General features: G+C 39.8%; 1 protein-coding gene across 6 annotated transcripts in view; it reads left to right on the forward strand.

The window, feature by feature from the left end:
* Positions 1-19,106, forward strand: part of AFF2 (AF4/FMR2 family, member 2) — a 501,113-nt gene that overhangs the window by 467,633 nt on the left and 14,374 nt on the right. For 5 of the 6 annotated variants that reach the window (XM_011971245.1, XM_011971244.1, XM_011971247.1 and 2 more), the window contains 6 exons: positions 3,714-3,936; positions 7,817-8,106; positions 8,668-8,731; positions 12,462-12,598; positions 16,618-16,689; positions 17,046-17,139. In XM_011971245.1, coding sequence (XP_011826635.1) covers positions 3,714-3,936; positions 7,817-8,106; positions 8,668-8,731; positions 12,462-12,598; positions 16,618-16,689; positions 17,046-17,139 — 880 coding nt within the window. The remainder of the gene's footprint in view (positions 1-3,713; positions 3,937-7,816; positions 8,107-8,667; positions 8,732-12,461; positions 12,599-16,617; positions 16,690-17,045; positions 17,140-19,106) is intronic. The other variant, XM_011971246.1, reaches the window with a different exon arrangement.

Genomic DNA, 19,106 nt, shown 5'->3' on the forward strand with positions numbered 1-19,106 from the left:
GGGAATGAAAACATAAAATGCCGGCTTTTCCTGACACAGAGCCATCCCAGGACGAGGGCCACTCCCAGACAGCTCATCTCTCTGGCCTCCCCAAACATGTCATTCCAAGGAGCTGGCACCCCTTTTTCCTTCTCTCTCTGTGTGGAAGGTTCCAGAGTCCATCAGGAGGCCTCCTGGCACCTCCTCACTCAAACAGCTTGAGTCTTCTCCAGAGAAGTCCTGCCTTCTGTTTCTGCCAAGCATTGTGACCAAGTTATTTCTGTCTTATAAATATCACTTAACTAACAATCATGTCAGCTACTTGAACCATTCTGTCTGAGTAATTATTGCCATAAATTCATTCAACGTTAGAGATTACTTCCATCAAAGCCCAGTTTTGGAGCTTATTAGCAGCCCAGAGCAGAGAGGCAATCTGGCTAACTGCTGCTAACAATTGATTTCACAGATTACAGTTTAACATCAGTGATATGGCATCAATCTGCTACAGATAAGATGTCGGAAATAAGTTATCAGCTTACATTTGTCTGGATCTTTGTTGTTTTGAGATGAAAGGAAAGAAAAGATCAATTACCACTAGATCTGGTTTAACTAATAAGGAGATTTGGGTCCTGGGCTGCTCTCTCCCTGAGGATCAGTAGTTATTGGTGAGGTGCGTCTGTATTCTCTGATATAACTTTGCTCTGAAACATCCCTTCACATACATACTTGAAGTTCTCAGAACTAGAGACCCTTCCAGTGGAGCAACCTGACCCCTTCACCTCAGGGTAGACCAGGCATGTGAGGAGACATGCTCCCCTGATGGTCAGGCATGGTCATTCCAGAGCCCTCCTCCACTGTTTGCAAGGAAGAAGTACTAAAATGGCATAGCTGTGGTGGCACTGCTTCCTCAGTTTCCAGGCTTGGACCAATTTGGGCCATCCAGCCTTGCCACAACCTTCAGTCCCCACTGCTACATTCTCTAGGTGACCCAGTGGCCTGTCACTTTCCCCATCTTATAAAAGACAGATGACCAAGTATTACATAAAGATCTAGTCATTTGAGTTGGTTCTTACCAAATGTCATGCTCAGGGTTGGGGTCCAGCCCCAGCTGAGGTCTGAGGCGAGTGTGTGGATGTGGGGCAGGGAGCTGGAAGAACACTCAAAGAGACAGCAGGTAAATGAGACATAGCTTTATTCAGCAGCTCCTTCACAGGGTGAGTGTTACATTTATACATTACACAAACAATAGTGGCTGAGAGCCAGGTGGTGAGCTTCTCTATGTTACGTCTTCATGGCTATGATTATATAAGACGTGGGACTGTGTGCTTGTGCCACAATCCACTGAGTCATCTAGGCTGTTTACTTCAGCCTATGCCTGCTGCCCTATGCCTGCTTGACTGTAGCACAGCCATGTTCCTTACACCAAATGGTGTCTTTAATCCACTATCTTTACAATGTCTCTGCTTTTCTAGTAGGTAGGAAAGCAGTGTTTCCCTTGTAGCATTTATCGTTCAGAAAGAGCCTCAATCAGTGTCTTATGCCCATTAAACAGATGAGTTTTCTCTGGAAAACTTTCTGGAGTTGAGGAAGAATAAAGCAATGACTGACCTCTTAGCGGTCTCCTCCTGGGAATCCTCTCCTCAAGCTTTGCTCCTTTGTGCCTTATTAACCTTTCAAACAAAATGGGAGACAACATTCACTTTTCTAAATGACTATTCTAAACCTAACAAAGATTCCACACCAGACTATGACAGCTATAGTTCTCCATACTTCAACAGAAGGACTCTCCTGGACCTCCCCTTCTTTTTTAGAGCTGGTACCTTCAGCAGACCCTCTAAGAATTGAGTGCAGGTGGTGATACTCTTCTTTTCTCTACTGTTCTCCTCTGGCCTATTGGAAGAGGTACCCAAAGACGTAAAAGCTGTTTTTGTAATTGGAAGTCGTAACAATGACTGAGTGGTCTCTAGAAAATGCTCTCTGGGTGTCTTTCACCAAAGAAGTCTTTAAAGACCCCATGGTTCCAGATCATGACCAGGCAGATGTAAAAGGGCCAGGTCACGGGTGCTCACTGTACAGAATGCAATGAATTCCCACTGGTTGGTTTAGTGGCAGACAGGCAGGCATTGCATGACTGTAGTTGCCAATGGCAAAGTAACTGCCTCTCAGAAATAGCTCTTTCCCTTGCAGCCCCCAGTTTCTTCTCAGGCAGCTCAAGTAGTGGGGGAGTAGTTACAGCTAATGAGCCACCATTCACCTCCTGTAGATGCCACAGCCATGCTTGACATCCACACATATAAATTCCCAAAGGCCTGGTGCCTTTGTAATTATTACACTTAATGTGATCTGCTATTTGTGGAGCTTCCTCATGGACAAGAATCTTGATCCATATATTCACCATCATTTTAATCAGGCATCACTAGTATTTTAAAATGGTTATACATGTCAAAGCAATTTTTAAAATCCATTGGAAAGTATTTTTAATTAATTTTAATCAATTGAGGTAATGACAGAAACAGTTGTGTTTTTTCAGTTTCACTACACAACAAAAATTAACATAGGGCCACATTTATGAAACAAAAGATGGAGAAGATGACACATATTACAACTGGCAAATTTGTGCAACACAGTGGAAGTGGGCCAAGGGGTCTGCATTGACTTCTATTTCAGGGAATCAGACCACTTGAATGCTTGTTCATCTTTGATTTGTTGTTTTGAGATATTGTAAATCTATATTTCTAGACACTGACTGAAATTGACCAAGAGGAAAACATAAATTCTTGTTGACTTAATTTGCTATTGAAAATGTAGTCAATAATCATGAAAAGTAAATAGCTGCACAGTGCAATATTAGTTGTCTAAGAAAAGATTAAAATTCAAGTAATCTTCATTGATTAGTCTAAGACAGTAACTAAAATGAAAATCCATGACCCAATTACCATGTTAAGCAGCTAGCATAAGGTTTCACTTGTTCTGTTTTATTTGAAGTCTCAGACTATTTGATGGTGCCCATTTAATGGGCAGATAAATCAGTTTGAAAGCACGGGAGTGCTTTTAAAATTGCAGATGTCTAATGTGAATATGACGAAATAATATTTTTAAATGGAGTTTTGTAAAGTGGAGTACATCAGTACTTCAGTATAACAATTTAAGGTCAGAGGCTCATTATGCTTGGTGTTGGAGTAGAACATTCTGTATATACAATTTGCATTGTATGTCACAAAACTATTTAGTGCATTATTTCTAAGTAATGCATAAGCATAATATTTCTTAAGAAAATATTCTTCCACTGATTGTTTATTGTGCCATTTATTGCATGATTGTGCAGTTAAGTCCTAGGGCAAAATAAGTAGGAACCATCCTGGAAAATGATGGGATTAAAGTCTTCATTGTATTTTCCATAAAAGTCTAATTAACAGTAATCTTGAAAAGTTGAAAATATCCTACTGTAGCACACTCCATTAGACATTTACATTTGTCATGGAGTTCTGCTGCAAAGACATGAATTTATTCTTGGATACATATGTATACATATATCTATATTTATATAGAGAGATATCTGTATTTATATAGATATCTGTATCCATGTCTATATGCATTTTTATATATACTCTTCACCATAGTTAGAGGGATAGCAATTAAAATATGACTTCAGCTGACAGTACTAGCATCATGGGGAAAATCAGAATAAAGAAAGAGAAGACTTTATGACACCCTATACTTTTTGTTTTCCACAGAAATAATTCATCCAGGAGAGCAAATAGAAGAAAGGAAGAGAAACTATTTCCTCCTCCACTTTCCCCACTGCCAGAGGACCCTCCACGCCGCAGAAATGTCAGTGGCAATAATGGTCCCTTTAGTCAAGACAAAAGCATCTCTGTGACTGGACAAATCATATCTACCAAACCTAAGAGAACTGAAGGCAAATTCTGTGCTACTTTCAAAGGGATATCGGTAAATGTAAGCATCTTGGAAGAAATACTGTAATTGTCGGATAGAAACAAGTTAACTCAGCTCATCTAACTTGATCATTTGGGGATGTTGCAGGAGGAAGGGAGGAAGATGCAGAGAAAAAGTATGAGAGGCCTGTGTATACAAACACACAAACTCTCCATTATTTCTCTTTGTATAGTGCCTAGTATATTGTCACAAATAATTAGGTATTATAAATGCTACAGATGTTGTTATGACACTGATAATGCTTAAAAGAATCTGCAAAGTCATTTCCACAAGGGCTAAAATCTACTGGGTAAACATGATAAATATATTAATATTTGCTCCTAGAAATATATCATCCTTCTTAGGGAAATCATTAGGCTTCTCTGATAGCAGTGAGCAACCAGTGCCTCTCCTTGGGCCATTCTTTCTTTCTATTAATGATTTGAAATCTGGGAGACTTTGTGGTATAATTTTTGCCTTACCCTGTGAGTTAAGACACTTAACTCTCAACTTGCATAGTGCTAGCACTGCAACAAATTTGCTCTATGACTCGGGGCCAATCAGGAAACATCTCTGAGATAATAACATGAGTGGATTTGACTAGATGATCTATAAAGCTTCTTCTAGCTCCAAAAACGTTTGCAATTTTGTGCTCGCAGAGTCTTCTCTATTCCATTTAGGCATGAAGTCCTGTTTATTGACTCAACGGGTGAGTAAGTACGGAGAGATGACATTTCTATATAACTTACATGATCATGGCTGAATTCAGCCATTTCCAGTCAGATGTGCCAGGACTGACATAAATGCCACGTGTGGTGGATATAATGTTTCAGGGTTCTTGCCACACATCTTGGCCACAGAGACAAATGACACTGTCTTGGGTTGGCCTAACTGTTTGGTCTAGGCCAATCTGACTGTGGCAGTGGAGACATGGAGCTGGCTTACAAGTTTTTATGGCTCTGTTTCCTTTAAAATGTTTAGGTTGTAAAAAATATTTGTTTTCTTCGTATCCATCATAGCAATTTGTAGATGCATAGGTTCTCAGCACATTTATATCAGTGAGATCTAGGTGGTAATAATTATTTCATATTCAGAAGGTCCAGGATCAACTGTAAAAGATCCACATAAATATAAGAAATACATTTCACATTTGGCTTTTGTCTTTAAAGTGACCCTGTTGACTATGGGAAACATCCGTGCATACGTGCATGCATGCATTCAGCAAACGCTGAGGGCACTGGGCTGTGGGGTGGAGGGACAGTATCATAAATCAGAGATGGCTCCAGTGTTCAAAGAGCTCTCAGTCTAAAGTGAGCAATGAGACATGTGCTCAAAGGACTAGAATGTAAAATAGCTGGTGATTGGTGTCTTAGGGCAGGGATAGAGACAGGTCTCTGAATGGTCCAAGGACGATTAAAGCACTTCTGGCTGTAGGCATAAGGCAGTTTTCCTGCTGGAGGAGGCGTTTCCTGAGTTAGTCCTTAATAGATGAGTAGGGTTTAAAAATGAAGGGAAGTGGATGAAGAAAATGTGGTCTATCTACAAAAATGGAAAAGGAAGGAAATCCTGTCATATGCTACAACATGGATGAACCTTGAAGACATTATGCTAAGTGAAATAAGCCAGACACCAAAGGCCAAGACCATATGATTCCATTGACACAAGTTCCGCAGAGTAGTTGAATTCATAGAGACAGAAAGTAGAATGGGGGTTGCAAGGGTCTAACGCAAAGGGTAAATGAGGAGATACTGTTTAATGGGTACAGAGTTTCAGTTTTGCAAGATGGAAAGAGTTCTGGAGATTGGTTGCACAACAGTGTGAATATACTTAACATGACTGAACTGTACACTTAAGAATGGTTAAGATGATAAATTTTATTATATGTGTATTTTACCACAATTTTAAAATTTTCAAAATGCAACGAAAATAGTAAGTTGAATAAATTATCACAAGGTGGTAAAAAAAAAAAAAAGAGAGAGAGAGAAATGAATGGAAGGCTTTTTGAAATCCAAAACTTCACATGTGTCAAATCAGGAAAGTGAAAAAAGCAAGGGCATGTTCAGTTCGGTTGAAACTAAGGTTCATGGAAGGGAACAGTCACAGATTGGACAGAAAGCTGCAGCCAAATCAGGTAGGGCCTTGAGTGCCAGCAAAGGAGCTTCAGCCTTGAGTTTGTATTTGAGTGCAGGGCAGGGAGATGCTAGAAAATTTGTTCAGAAAGCTCAAGCTAGCAGACAGCAGAATGAGGGTGGAGGCAGAAGCTAGCTCAAGGGCTGGGAGTCCAGCCAGGAGACTCTTTGTTAGTCTCAGTGAGAAGCCATGAGGGCCTGCATGTTGAGGCTTTGAGGGAGAAAGGGACAAATTCGAGAGATATTGGGGAGATACAATTAATAGGCGTAATTAACTACAATTAACTGTTAATTAAAGATGAAATAGAGCAGTGGTTTTCAAAAAGAGTTTTAGGAGCATTATCATTGTTCAAAATGGAATAATTTATGGAACTTCAATATATAAAGCTGATTAAAGCAGAGCAGCTCAGATGCAAGGAAAGGTGGGGAGTCTCTACCTTGCCAGTTTCAGTGCCCCTAGCCCAGATACTACTGCAGTTCCCTGTGTAATTGTGCCAAACTCAGTTTGGAAACTCTATTGACATCGAGAAATTCAGCTTTGATGACAGGGAAGACCATCCTGCCATTAACAGAAACAGAAAACTGGTTTGATTAGTGATTTGGTTTGCCAAAAATTTGAGGTGCTAATGGCCATGTTGGTGGAATTGTCCTAAGATGATCACTGTAGGCTGGAGCTTTGGAGATTGGGTAAGATTGAGGTTTCCATTTGGGTGTTACCTACTTATTGTTGAATCTGTGCCAATAACACACAAGATTGACAGATCATATCAAGAAAGAAGAGATCTGCAGAGTGAACTTTGGGGAACACCAACCTTAGAGAGATACCAATTCAGAAGAGCAGAAGGAAGAGGAGGCACCGTGGGAAGTATGGTCAGAGAGAGAACAGTCAGGAGAGTCCTACAGTTGCTGGGGGCGGGAGGGCAGAGTTGGCCACTTGAACACAGCAGGTGGTCTTGTGATACTACACTGTCACATAATTACAAATCTTACCACCTCCTTTCTCCATCCTCTCTATAGCAATGACAGTTCAAAGCAAAGCCCTTGTAAGTATTTCACCCATTTGATTTTGGACCTGGTAGAAATGAGGCTTCACCATCCCAAGATTTCAAAACAAAATAGAGACACACTCACATTTCACTTAGCTAGAAACCAATCAAGCGCCTCACATGAACAAAAGGGCTGATTCAACCTCAGTTTAGCTAGGGCAGGGATGATTAGAGTACAATTTCCTGGTATTTTGCTGGACTGTATCTGGTATTTTGCAGAGTGACCTGAGGACGTTACTTACCCTAGAGAAAGCTTCTGGGTTGGTTCCCTTATCAAAAATACCCACATCGGGGTCAAGGGATTTATTTAATATCTCTATCTCTCCCTCTCTTTGTCCATGCATCTCTTCCTTTCTCCCTCCCTCCTCCTCTCTCCTCTCTATATTCTTCCTTCCCTTCTCCCTCACATTTACCACTGGATTTAGACCTTTGCCGTGGCTGTCTTAATGGGATGGTGGAGCTATGTAATCGCAGCACCCAATTATCTTGATGTTTGGTGTCATCATAGAATAAAAGCTGGTGATTCATGGTGTTCATAAAATATCCAGGGTCACCTATTTATCCTCGAGCTGTGTGCATTGGTTTCTTTGTCTTTTTCTTTTTCTTTTTTTTTTTTTCTTTTTTTTTTAATCTTCTTTCTTAACGTGCTTGACATTCAAAGCATTTATGACAAGATGTTTTAAAAAGCTGGACCTAATGGAAACTATTTGTACTCCTTTTTCCCAGGAGGGAGACACTCCAAAAAAGGCATCCTCTGCCACCGTCACTGTCAGCAATACTGCTATTGCCACTGCTACTGTCACTGCTACTGCCATTGTCACCACCACTGTCACAGCTACTGCCACCGCCACGGCCACCACCACAACTACTACCACTACCATTTCCACCATCACCTCTACCATCACTACTGGCCTCATGGATAGCAGTCACCTGGAGATGACATCCTGGGCAGCTCTGCCCCTTCTATCCAGCAGCAGCACTAATGTCCGGAGACCCAAGCTCACTTTTGATGACTCGTATGTTGTTCCAGATTATCATGGACAGTTTGGAGTAGTGAATGGGGGATGGGGGTAGCATGGCTTTTCTAGTGCTATGCATGTGTCACCCCAAATAAGACCTCAGCATCAAATCCTATACCCTTAAAAGTACACCCCACCTGCTGCATATACACTCACCACTCTGTCCCCACCAAGAAATGTTTTTGTCCCATTTTAATTATGCAGCATTGTTACTGTTCCAAAGGCAGGTGCAAAGGCAGGTTGTTTTGTCCTTTCCTATCCATGTCCTCACATATAACCAACACACAGATTTATAGCCAGGTTTTGTTTGATCTGTTTGGACAACTGTAATGGTTGGGGTTGGAGGATGTGGTTATTTATCCTAGTGGGCCATTATGTACTTCAGATTTCATTTACAGTATTATTTCAAGGTTGGTTATGATATGAATGACAGCATTAGTCTGCCTTTTTCAAGGCATTATATGGGAATAAATTTATAGCAGAAAAGGTTTGATGATTCAGTCTTTTAATGAAAAGATGAAGCATTGGTTTCTGAAAGAGCTTGTTTTGTTTATTTAGGGTTCACAATGCTGATTATTACATGCAAGAAGCTAAGAAGCTGAAGCACAAAGCTGATGCACTGGTAGGTTCCCTTTTTCTCATTGCTTTGTTCCCATTAAGGATTTATGTTTCAAAAGCAAACAAAGAAAGCACTTTTCCAAACAAATTTTCAGTAGCACAGCCCACACCTGCCTGTCAACACATTGCTGCCCTGACACGGGGAGATTTGAGCTGGTAAATTACTTAGCTCTGTAATTCCCAAAGTTCTCAGGGCTTGGTTATCATGTCATTTGTTTTTCCACCATTCTTCCCCTTGCCCCAACTTCAGAAGCTCAATGGGATATACCATAGTCATTATCTTTCAAGTGAATTTGAAATGACTTATGAAACTTCCCTGGAAATGATGCGCTTTTTGGGTCCAGTAAGCCAGAAGTCATGTGAGAATGTGAGAGTTGTTTAGAGCTGTCTAAATGGCCTCAAAAATTGGCTTTGGGAAAACTAGGCCTGAGGAAAAACTCAGCTCCTTGCTGCATTTGATGACATGTTTTCAGAGTGAGCCCCTCAATTAGGCTGGGGTCCCAAGCAGAGAAAAGAAATGCTGTCATCTGGATTTCTCAAGATATTTTACCCAGCTGCCTCCAAATGTTTTAGCCACCTAGATCAGTGATAAGCTCAACATTTTGAGTTGTTTGATTTGGTTGAGGCTCCTAACAGTGGGTCTCAACCACACATCACATGGGAAGCTTTAGAATAACTCTGATGCCTACCCCATATCCCGGACCAATGAAATAAGAATTTCTGGGACTGGGACCCAGGAATGAGTATTAAAGCTCCCCAGGAGATTCCCAAGTGCAGATATTTGAGAACCACTGTCCTAGGGAAGGCCCTAAATTCAGGCTTCTCACTTTGACTAAACCCCATTGGGTTAAAAAATAGCATCCTCAAACATTGCATTGTGTCCCGCTAGGACTTAGTTGTCCCAGTAGTGTTTTGTATTGGGAATGCTGTGATGAAATACCATGACTAGTATGTGGCCAACATCAACTGTCCATGGTCCTTACATCTGCCTTTTCCCTACTTTCTGTCATTTCCCTGCTGTGGTACAAATTGCTTAGTATCTGCAGGTAACCTTTCTGTGGTGTAAATTGTTCCTTAGAAACAATTTTCCCTGCTCCTGCAGACAAAAATGACAAGGCAGACTGGGTGCTAACTCCATTGGAGATGCCAGGACAAACTGTACCTGTGACCATTGTATAGGTGATGAGAGATTTGAAAGGCACTGGATGGCAATGCTGCTGCCTCAAAGACCAAAGGTTTTCTCTAAATGTCCTCAACTCTATGGCACTACAGATCACTCAAGTGCTCCTAGGGTTTGCCATCTGTCGAAATTGGGGTTAGGGAGCATACACATGTTCCTTTGACAAGCTGTTACATGAGCTGATGAAGACTGGGATGTACACAGGAGACCATGTAAATGAAATGTTTGAGGAACTGAGAAAAATCAGTGCTGCAGACATATACACATATAATTATGAACTAATAACACTCTACATTCCAAGGTTGTGTTTATATATATGTCTTTCAAGGGATCACATTTGGCGTAATCCATTTAGAATGTGCATTCCCAATTGGGGAGACACTGCCCCTATGGGGGCAAAAATTGGTTTTGGAGATGGGGTGAAAAAGTTTTAGTTATTGCAATGGGGTGTGACCCTCCAAGGGGCCACAGGGCATAAAGAGAGAATAAGTATATTTTTTGTATTAAAATTTCATTGGGGGTACGTGAAAAAATACAGTGATCCCTCTGTATCTATAGAGGATTGGTTCCAGGACCCCCTCGGACACCAAAATCCTCAGATGCTCAAGTCTCTGATGTAAAATGGCAATTTGCATATAATCCGTTCACATCCTCTAATATACAGTAAATCATCTCTAGATTACTTATAGTATCTAATACAATGCAATGCTATGTTAAGAGTTGTTATAATGAGTTGTTTAGGGAATGATGACAAGAAAAAGTCTGTATACGTTCAGTGCAAATGGAGCCATTCATTTTTTTCGGAATATTTTTGATTTAAGATTGGTTAAATCCATGGATGCAGAACCCACAGATAAAGAGGGCTGATGGTATCTTAAAAATTTCTTGGTGGTGGGGGGGTGATATTGAAAAAAAAGGTTGAGGAACACTTAGAGGAATGATATTTTTGCTAGCCTTATGTGTATATTAGCCTGGGAAGCACCCTTATAGTTTAAGCCACTCATTTTATGGATGGGGAAACAGTCCCAGGGGTGGGGCATAACTTGGCTATTAATTGGCACTATGGTCATGTAATTTTCTGTCTGGACATCAGCTACTCCTAGGGAAGAAGGGCTTTAGGCTAGGTGATCTTCACAGATCTCTCCAGCTATTGGGTTATGAATGAAAAGTCACTTTCAGAAATCAGGATCTAAGAACAATTTCCAAATGGGAGAGCCAGTGGAGCCAGATGACCTAAGGAAATTATCTTGTAAGGCAAAAGAGAAAGGACCTGGTTTGCATATATGTATACAAGTTTTCACGAAATCAGCTTGAATTTTATTGAAACCGGTATTTCTCCACAGTAACTTACAGAAAGAAAACCACAGAATTCCTGCAGCTCTTAAAAGCTGAAGAACATTTATTGTAAAAAGTCATTTACAATAAGAGATTCTGCAGGACTTGTAGCTAATCATTTTATGGTTGTACTTAATCTTTTACTAGAGACAGCTACTCTGCCATTTTGAAAATTGAAACTTTCACAGTTGCATAGAAAATATTTTGATAAAAGGTATACATGAAAATTAAAATAGCTAAATCTGCATTATATTCCTTCTTTTACATAAAATACCATATTAGTGGAATTCTTACATCCTGCTATCAAAAATTGAAAATGTTAAATCCTGTTATAAAATACTCACTATAAAAGTGTCATATATAATATTCATTACACATAAAAAAGAAATCAGTATGTCTAAGTCAGTTTAATCATGACCATTATCAGGGCTAAAACCTTTGCAATAAAATTTTACTAAACTAAAATATTTAGTAGTACTATATTTTTTGGCTTTTTGACACACTATTTCAAACTATCATTTACAATGAAAGTGATGTGATTATTGTCAACAGTCATACTACAGCTTCCCATTTCTCATGACAATAGCATCAATTTGTTATTCTTCTCCTGAGAGTGAAGTTGATGTGCTCACAAAGAGTTCTAAAGCAAAAATGTATGTGTTCATTGTCCATGAGACTTATAAAAAGCAGCCCTTAGTTGCAAGTACTGTCTATAGGACACTACAATGACTGGATAGTTTAGTAAATTTCATGAATAGAAACTAGTTGAGGCAATGATTTGGATCAGGTCCAGCAAAAAGATAACAATAACAGCAACAACAATGCCAGAAACTACATATGACACCCTGCCTGCATTTTTCTCTTCTCAGCTAGCCTTGGTGTCATGACAATAGAACCTTAAGCCGGTAACTTCATTGTTAAGACCAATTCATACATTGTCTTCTGTATCAGGGTTTCTTAGCCTGGGCACTGCTGACATTTTGGGCCAGCTCATTCTCTATTGTGGGAGCTGTTTTGGGCATTGCAGAAGTTTATAAGCATTCCTGGTCCCTATTCACCAGATGCCCCCTCTCCCCAGGGGTGACAACTGAAAGTGTCTCCAGACATTGCCAAATGTTCCTTGTGGGAAGGGGGCAAAACTACCCCCGTTTCAAACCACTCTTTTATATGAAGGAGAAAACAGAGAGTATCATCTTGACGAGTCATCTTCCTGTTTCAGTTCGAGAAATTTGGCAAAGCTGTGAATTATGCTGATGCCGCCCTGTCCTTCACTGAATGTGGCAATGCCATGGAACGCGACCCTCTGGAAGCAAAGTCCCCGTACACCATGTACTCTGAGACTGTGGAGCTCCTCAGGTGAATGGCCTTTCTGCAATCATCTTCCTACACTCATTTCAGCTAGAATTAGAAGCTATGTTTTTAAAAATTTATCATTTCCACTTATTAATAATTTGTCCAAGCCATCCTCTTAGAAGTCATCATAATTAGTTCTTGCTATTTTATTAATATCATGGAAAATTTATAATTGATGGACACTGATTTTATAAATTATCTCCTCCAGAAGTTATAATGTGAGTGTTATAATTTTCAATATTCGTTACATTAAAATGGAAATGTAGTGGGTAGAAATAAGTATAATCATTTTACCATTTAGCATTGACTTGTCTTTTCAAAGGTGCAGTTTTATAATTCAAAAAAATGGTGCTCTCAGGATTTCTATTACAAACCACGTTTTCTAAGAATTTTTATCTTGGTTATTAAAAAGGGAGGGGCCCTGTTCCAACTTGGAGTTGGTGTTTAAGGCTGCAGGTGTGGAGTAGACTTTCTATGCGTCTGGAATTAGGGAAATAGATGAGGTGGTAGTAGGGGCTGGTGGTACAGATGAGAGGATGAGAATAGGAGAGGGGATATTAACTGCACACATTATTGGTTTCATTTATATTTTAAATGAAATTTTCTGGCTGTTGGTCTTGGTGGTGTAGAAATTCTGGGTTATCAAAAAATTCATAGAAGAAGAGGAAGAAGAGGTAGAAGAAGAAATAATCCATTCTGGTGTTATCCAGTGATTTGCAGATATTTGTACAATAATTTAATCCACCCCTGAATAGTGAATAAGCACCATCGTTCACTAGATGGACTAAATAATCACTTTTGATTGATTAAGTAAGCAGTTTTTTACCTGAAAAGTCCTTATGTCCAGTTCCATCTGGCTTGATTAATCAATCATGCCAGGACTGGTTTATACTATCTTGCTTGTATCTGCATTAACTGTTACAAATCTGAGGATATTTGTACCTAAATCTTCACACAAACATTGGACAGATTTAGTGTGCGTATTTTCCCAGTGACACATTCCAAAAGATAAAAAGAACTTTTTTTTTTTTTTTTTTAAATAAAAGCAACTCTGCTGACATAGAATCAGAAGTTTAGTTAGAGCCACAAAAGTAGGGTGATTATAAGGGCAGCTCTAGCATTGCCTGCTGAGCCAATCAGCCTTCTTTCTCTTTGCACTGCTGTGAAATGTAGGCACCGAGAAAAGTGTCAAGTACTTCTCCTTGACTTACTTTATATACTGTGAAAGGCACCACCACCATTCTGTATCTTTCAAGAAGAAATTGATTGCTCAGTGTCTAGTCAAAACTACCTGTGATTTTCAAAGATACACAAGATGAACATACTGGCAAAAATTATAAGGATTCAAAACTGAAGGGAAACATTAGTGAACAAACACAGGGACAATTCATGCTCTCTATTCATTCAAAAATGCAAATTTAAAAAGGCACTTTTTAAATTAACAAGAAAACGTAACAATGTTAATATCTAGCATTAAAAACTACAGCAAAAGAAGGCCTAGCAGTGAACGAGACCTGTCCTATGCAGCTGATGGGAATGGAAACTGATTATTGTAAATTGAGGGCAATTTGGCATTGTGTAGGAAAAGCCATACAAATGAGTATTCATATCTTTTGATCCAGTACTTTAACTGTGGAAATCTGAGTTTTCTCTCCTGAAGAAAACAATTGTAAAGACTAGAACAAGTAATCGGTATGATGTTCAATTTGACATTATATATAATAGCACACAATTGGAAGCACACCAAATAATAATAGAAAAGTAATTACATAGTAGACACTCAACAGAATACTTTGCAGCGATTGAAATACAACAATGACAGAGACTATGCAGCCACACAAAATATATTTATAATATGATGTTAAAATAAAATCAAGCTGCAGAATAACATGCACACTACAATTATGATCATGAAAAGTTTGTATATGCATCTGAACCAAACTGGAAAGGAAATGAAATCATAGCTGTAATAAGTGAGTGAGATTATGGGTGTTTTCTCTCTCTGCATATTCTTCTTTCTTATTTTCTTTTAAGAAAACACATGCTGTCTTAAAAATATGAAAGTAAAATACAAATTTCATTTTGTGGTAAAAGTGCGATGTGAATCATTAAGTAATTTTCTTTTAATTATTTGAAAAAAGTTATTTAGGGAAAAAGCATGATTTATGTTTTATTATATGCTATTTTACTTCCCGTAGAAGTTTATTTCAATGAAACCTGAAAGTCAGTGGAGAATTTACAAGCATTCACTTTAAAGTCAATGCTTTTAAACTTTATTTTGAGGTAATTGTAGATGCACATGCAGTTGTAAGAACTAATACAGAGAGTTCCTGTGTACCCTTCACCTAGTCTGCCCCAGTGGGAACATCTTGCTTAACTATATTACAGTATCACAGCCTGAATGTTGACATTGATACGCTCCAAAGACTTCATTCAGATTCAACTAGTTTTGTTTTGTTTTGTTTCCAACTTCACCATTTTTGCATGTACCCGTTTATGTCTTCTCTATTTTTTACTTTTTTTTATAGTTTCTGTAAATTACATGTGTGTATAATATTTTTTAATGAGAGGAATTTCAGTTGGGAATAAAATGAGTTAAAGCAACTAGGTCTTCTGGTCCATTTAAGCAATTGAAACTCCACTATCAAGTCACTTCAAATCTGGTTGCAATTAGAGGGTGAGTGTAATATGAACATAGTTTTTAGTACTGCAATATTATGTTGAAGAAATTTTTATTACTCTCTCCCCGACAGTATGCTGGCTACAGAGAGAGAGCCCCATTTTCTTCATTCAAGTAATTATAGTTGCTCTGAGCTCTGGGAATCTGCAATAGAAATGTATTTGTGAAAACAAGTGGGGCATCACAATGACTTGACATTTCAGTGATCCAACTGTCAAAGAAAGCTAGATTTATTACATAATAAAAAATTCCTTTGCTTAATATTGCAACAAAAGAAGGGGCCCACATTAAATGTACAAGTGCCTTTCCTGGAAAATGTTCACTCAACACAACTAGAGCAATAACCAGGAGAGCAAGGCGGCTAGAATGCTGCGGAGGCCAAGTCTCAGGGGGTGAGCCTAGGCTCCCCAGTGTTCTGTGGGCGAAGGCTGCTGAAAGTGAGGAGTCAGGCATGCCAGCTCAGTGGCCCTGCAGGCTTTCCATAGCCTTCTTATAAATGAGAATTTTCAACTTCCTTCTGCCATACAGAACTCCATTACTTATTCTACCACAAATACCTGTGAAATTGCATTAAAGCTCAGACAATGATTTTATGCAATGAATCGATTTTCAAGAGTCTAAATGCCCTGAATGGAATGTACTTGACTAGAAGAAAAAAAAAAGGGAACTACTCAACCTTTTATCACCCCAGTGCAGAACAGTAACAATTAAGGAGAATAGAAAGACAAAATATACAAGCATCATAAATTAAGGGTGCTTAGACCTTAAAATGCTGTGAAATCGACCTTCATTTAAAAACAAAAACAAAAAAACACTTTCAATAGGAATATATTCAAAACCTGAGCCATTAGAAAAGACCTTTTAACTGTGTGATTGAGGTCTCCCTATGCTCATGTCAGACATAGTTGTATGTTATTTACCTAATCTGTCATAAACTGAACTGAAACTGACATTCTTGTCCACCTCTCATTGAAAACCAATCATGTCGTTTAGCTACAGTGTGCCTAGAAACAGTATTTTACCAGCATTTAGACACACACATGCACACACACACACACACACACACACTCACAGTAATTCCATAGCATTGTCCTAAGGCTCATGATTTCACTGCCTTCTTAAGAGTTGAACTCTGTATTTCACATGAGTCCTCTTATGACGCTTTGATCCCGATTTTGTGTGTGTTTTCGGGGAAGCATGCTTTTGCCCACATGCACCAGTCAGTCCTCCTGCCCAGAGCAAATGTGGGAATAACTCATACAGGCAATCAGACTACCAATGATTTTGGGCATTTCTGAAGGGTAATACAGATTCCACTTTAGCTTTTTCTTTCTCTTCAAAGGTATGCAATGAGGCTGAAGAACTTTGCAAGTCCCTTGGCTTCGGATGGGGACAAAAAGCTAGCAGTACTATGGTGAGTCCCATGGAGGCCACAAGAAAATTGCTGAAATGTCATAGAAGGATTTGAAAACTCTAGATCAACTTAAGCTGCTTACCCCAGATCATTACTCTTGTTTTCCATTAAACTATTAAAGGATAACTAATGGATTTCTTCAGTCGCTGACTAAACATTTACTCTCCTAATTTATACCCTTATCAAAATGGAATTTTAACGCTTGCCCCTTCCCTCTTTAGAATTTCTTTATTTACTTATGTTTCTCAATCTAACCATAGGAGAGTAACTGCAAATTGTGAATCAGCATTCTTCTTAACAGTTTATAAGTTTCACTAAGCACTGACATTAACAGAAGCCTTTCCTTATCACCACAGCTACCGATGTTTATCACTCCTCTATTTGAGAATGTTTAAGCTGAAGAAGGACCATGCTATGAAGTACTCCAGATCACTGATGGAATATTTTAAGGTAATCCTTATTTTGTATAATTTATAGGTACATGATGATAAAATCACTAATAAGACATGACATGCATGTTATTGAATGTCAAATGCTGCCAAAGGCTTAACCTCTCTCCTCCCTGCTGGCCATGGCCGTCCTATCCCTCCTTAAGGGCTCAGCAAGGAGTTTATGTCTGATTTGATTCCAGGGAGAGAAGGCACGATAGTGCAATCCCCTGACTTTTTTCCAGACTCACAAATGACCCTTGACAACCTCCTGGTTGCAGTGAGGAGTATGTCACCTTTTTGCTGCTCTGTGAGGTGGGCACAACTTGTGGCTATAAGTATGGCCAGTCTTTTGTTAAATGATAGGTCAGCCCAGGAATCTCTCAGAAGTGAGAGAAGTCACTGTGGCCACCCTGGCTCTATGTGCACATCCACACCCCTGGAAAGCCTTTGGCCATGGGGAGTCTTGGAGTGCAGTAGCTGTAATTAAAAACAACTGATTGCTTTGGCTATCAAAACAAACAAACAAGGCCATATTGTTGGGAACTGGGGCTTTTAACTTGCAAGCACAAAAAAGGCAATCTCAAAATGCAAAGCCAAAATTTGAGAATGAGCCCAGGTAAAAATTGCAAACAGCAGCTTCATACTAGGCCTGATCACTGTACCCTCCAACACCAGTCATGTTTTAGAGTTGGGGAGACTCAATGCTCCTTCTGTTGGGCAGGTCTAAAAAGAAAAGGACATGATTTTTTTCTTTTTTTGTCAAGTGCCTGAGACTTCTTGGCTAAATCATACCAAAGTAGTTGTTTGAAATGAGCAAAATTATGGCCTTACATGAAACATACAGTGAGTGGAAGTGCACAGCTTTATGAAGACGCTGTGGCACAGTTGGGGAAAGGAGTAAGTTCCCCAGCTATTATGTGGTGTGGCCATAATGCCATAAGGCTAGTATTCATGTGGGTAAAAGGGAGTCACGTACAACAGGCCCTCTTCTCTTCATATGTCTACACTCTTAACTTCTGCTTTAGAAAGTTCTTTCTTAGGCCGGGTGCGGTGGCTCAAGCCTGTAATCCCAGCACTTTGGGAGGCCGAGACGGGCGGATCACGAGGTCAGGAGATCGAGACCATCCTGGCTGACACGGTGAAACCCTGTCTCTACTAAAAAATACAAAAAACTAGCCGGGCGAGGTGGCGGGCGCCTGTAGTCCCAGCTACTAGGGAGGCTGAGGCAGGAGAATGGCGTGAACCCGGGAGGCGGAGCTTGCAGTGAGCTGAGATCCGGCCACTGCACTCCAGCCTGGGTGGCAGAGCGAGACTCCGTCTCAAAAAAAAAAAAAAAAAAAAAAAGAAAGTTCTTTCTTGAACTTCAGTGGGCATCAGAATCCCCCAGAGGACTTCTGAAACAAGAGTGTTCTGCCCCAGTCCCTAGGTGTCTGATTCTGTAGGTCTGAGGCATGGCCCAAGAATTTGTATTGCTAATCAGTTCCCTGGTGATGCTGCTGCTGCTGTTCTTGTGATCACACTTTGAGACCCACTGATGTAATATTTGCCCTCTTTGGCCTGCCCTATGTAGTTTACAGGGTATTGCAAAACTCCAAACAAATATTAAATAATTCATTCATCTAGGAGTGTGTTGAGCTTTCTTGAGATTAAAAACTGGAGTCTGCGGAATGCACCTTAGGTGTAGATCTACAAAGTTCCAGAGAAGTGTTCCATTCTCATTGGACTCCCGAAAATGCTGACTCTTTCCCTGACCCTCCTTTTGTAAAGGGGGCTGGGCTGGCAGCAAAGAGGCAGAAGATGAGCATCACTGGGGATATAACTTCCAAGAGCAGGTCTGAGTCAGGCACAGTGCCTCAAGAGTTGTGGCCATCTGTGCTGCTTGACCTTCCACCTGGCTAGGCCATTACAATGAGCCTGATACTTGTCCTGTAGTGGTAATGCTGAATGTCAGTTTTCCCTCTGATCCACAAGTGTGTGGTCTTGAAA

The sequence above is a fragment of the Mandrillus leucophaeus genome, unplaced genomic scaffold (genome assembly GCF_000951045.1).
Source record: "Mandrillus leucophaeus isolate KB7577 unplaced genomic scaffold, Mleu.le_1.0 Scaffold994, whole genome shotgun sequence".
Classification (NCBI taxonomy): Eukaryota; Metazoa; Chordata; class Mammalia; order Primates; family Cercopithecidae; genus Mandrillus; species Mandrillus leucophaeus.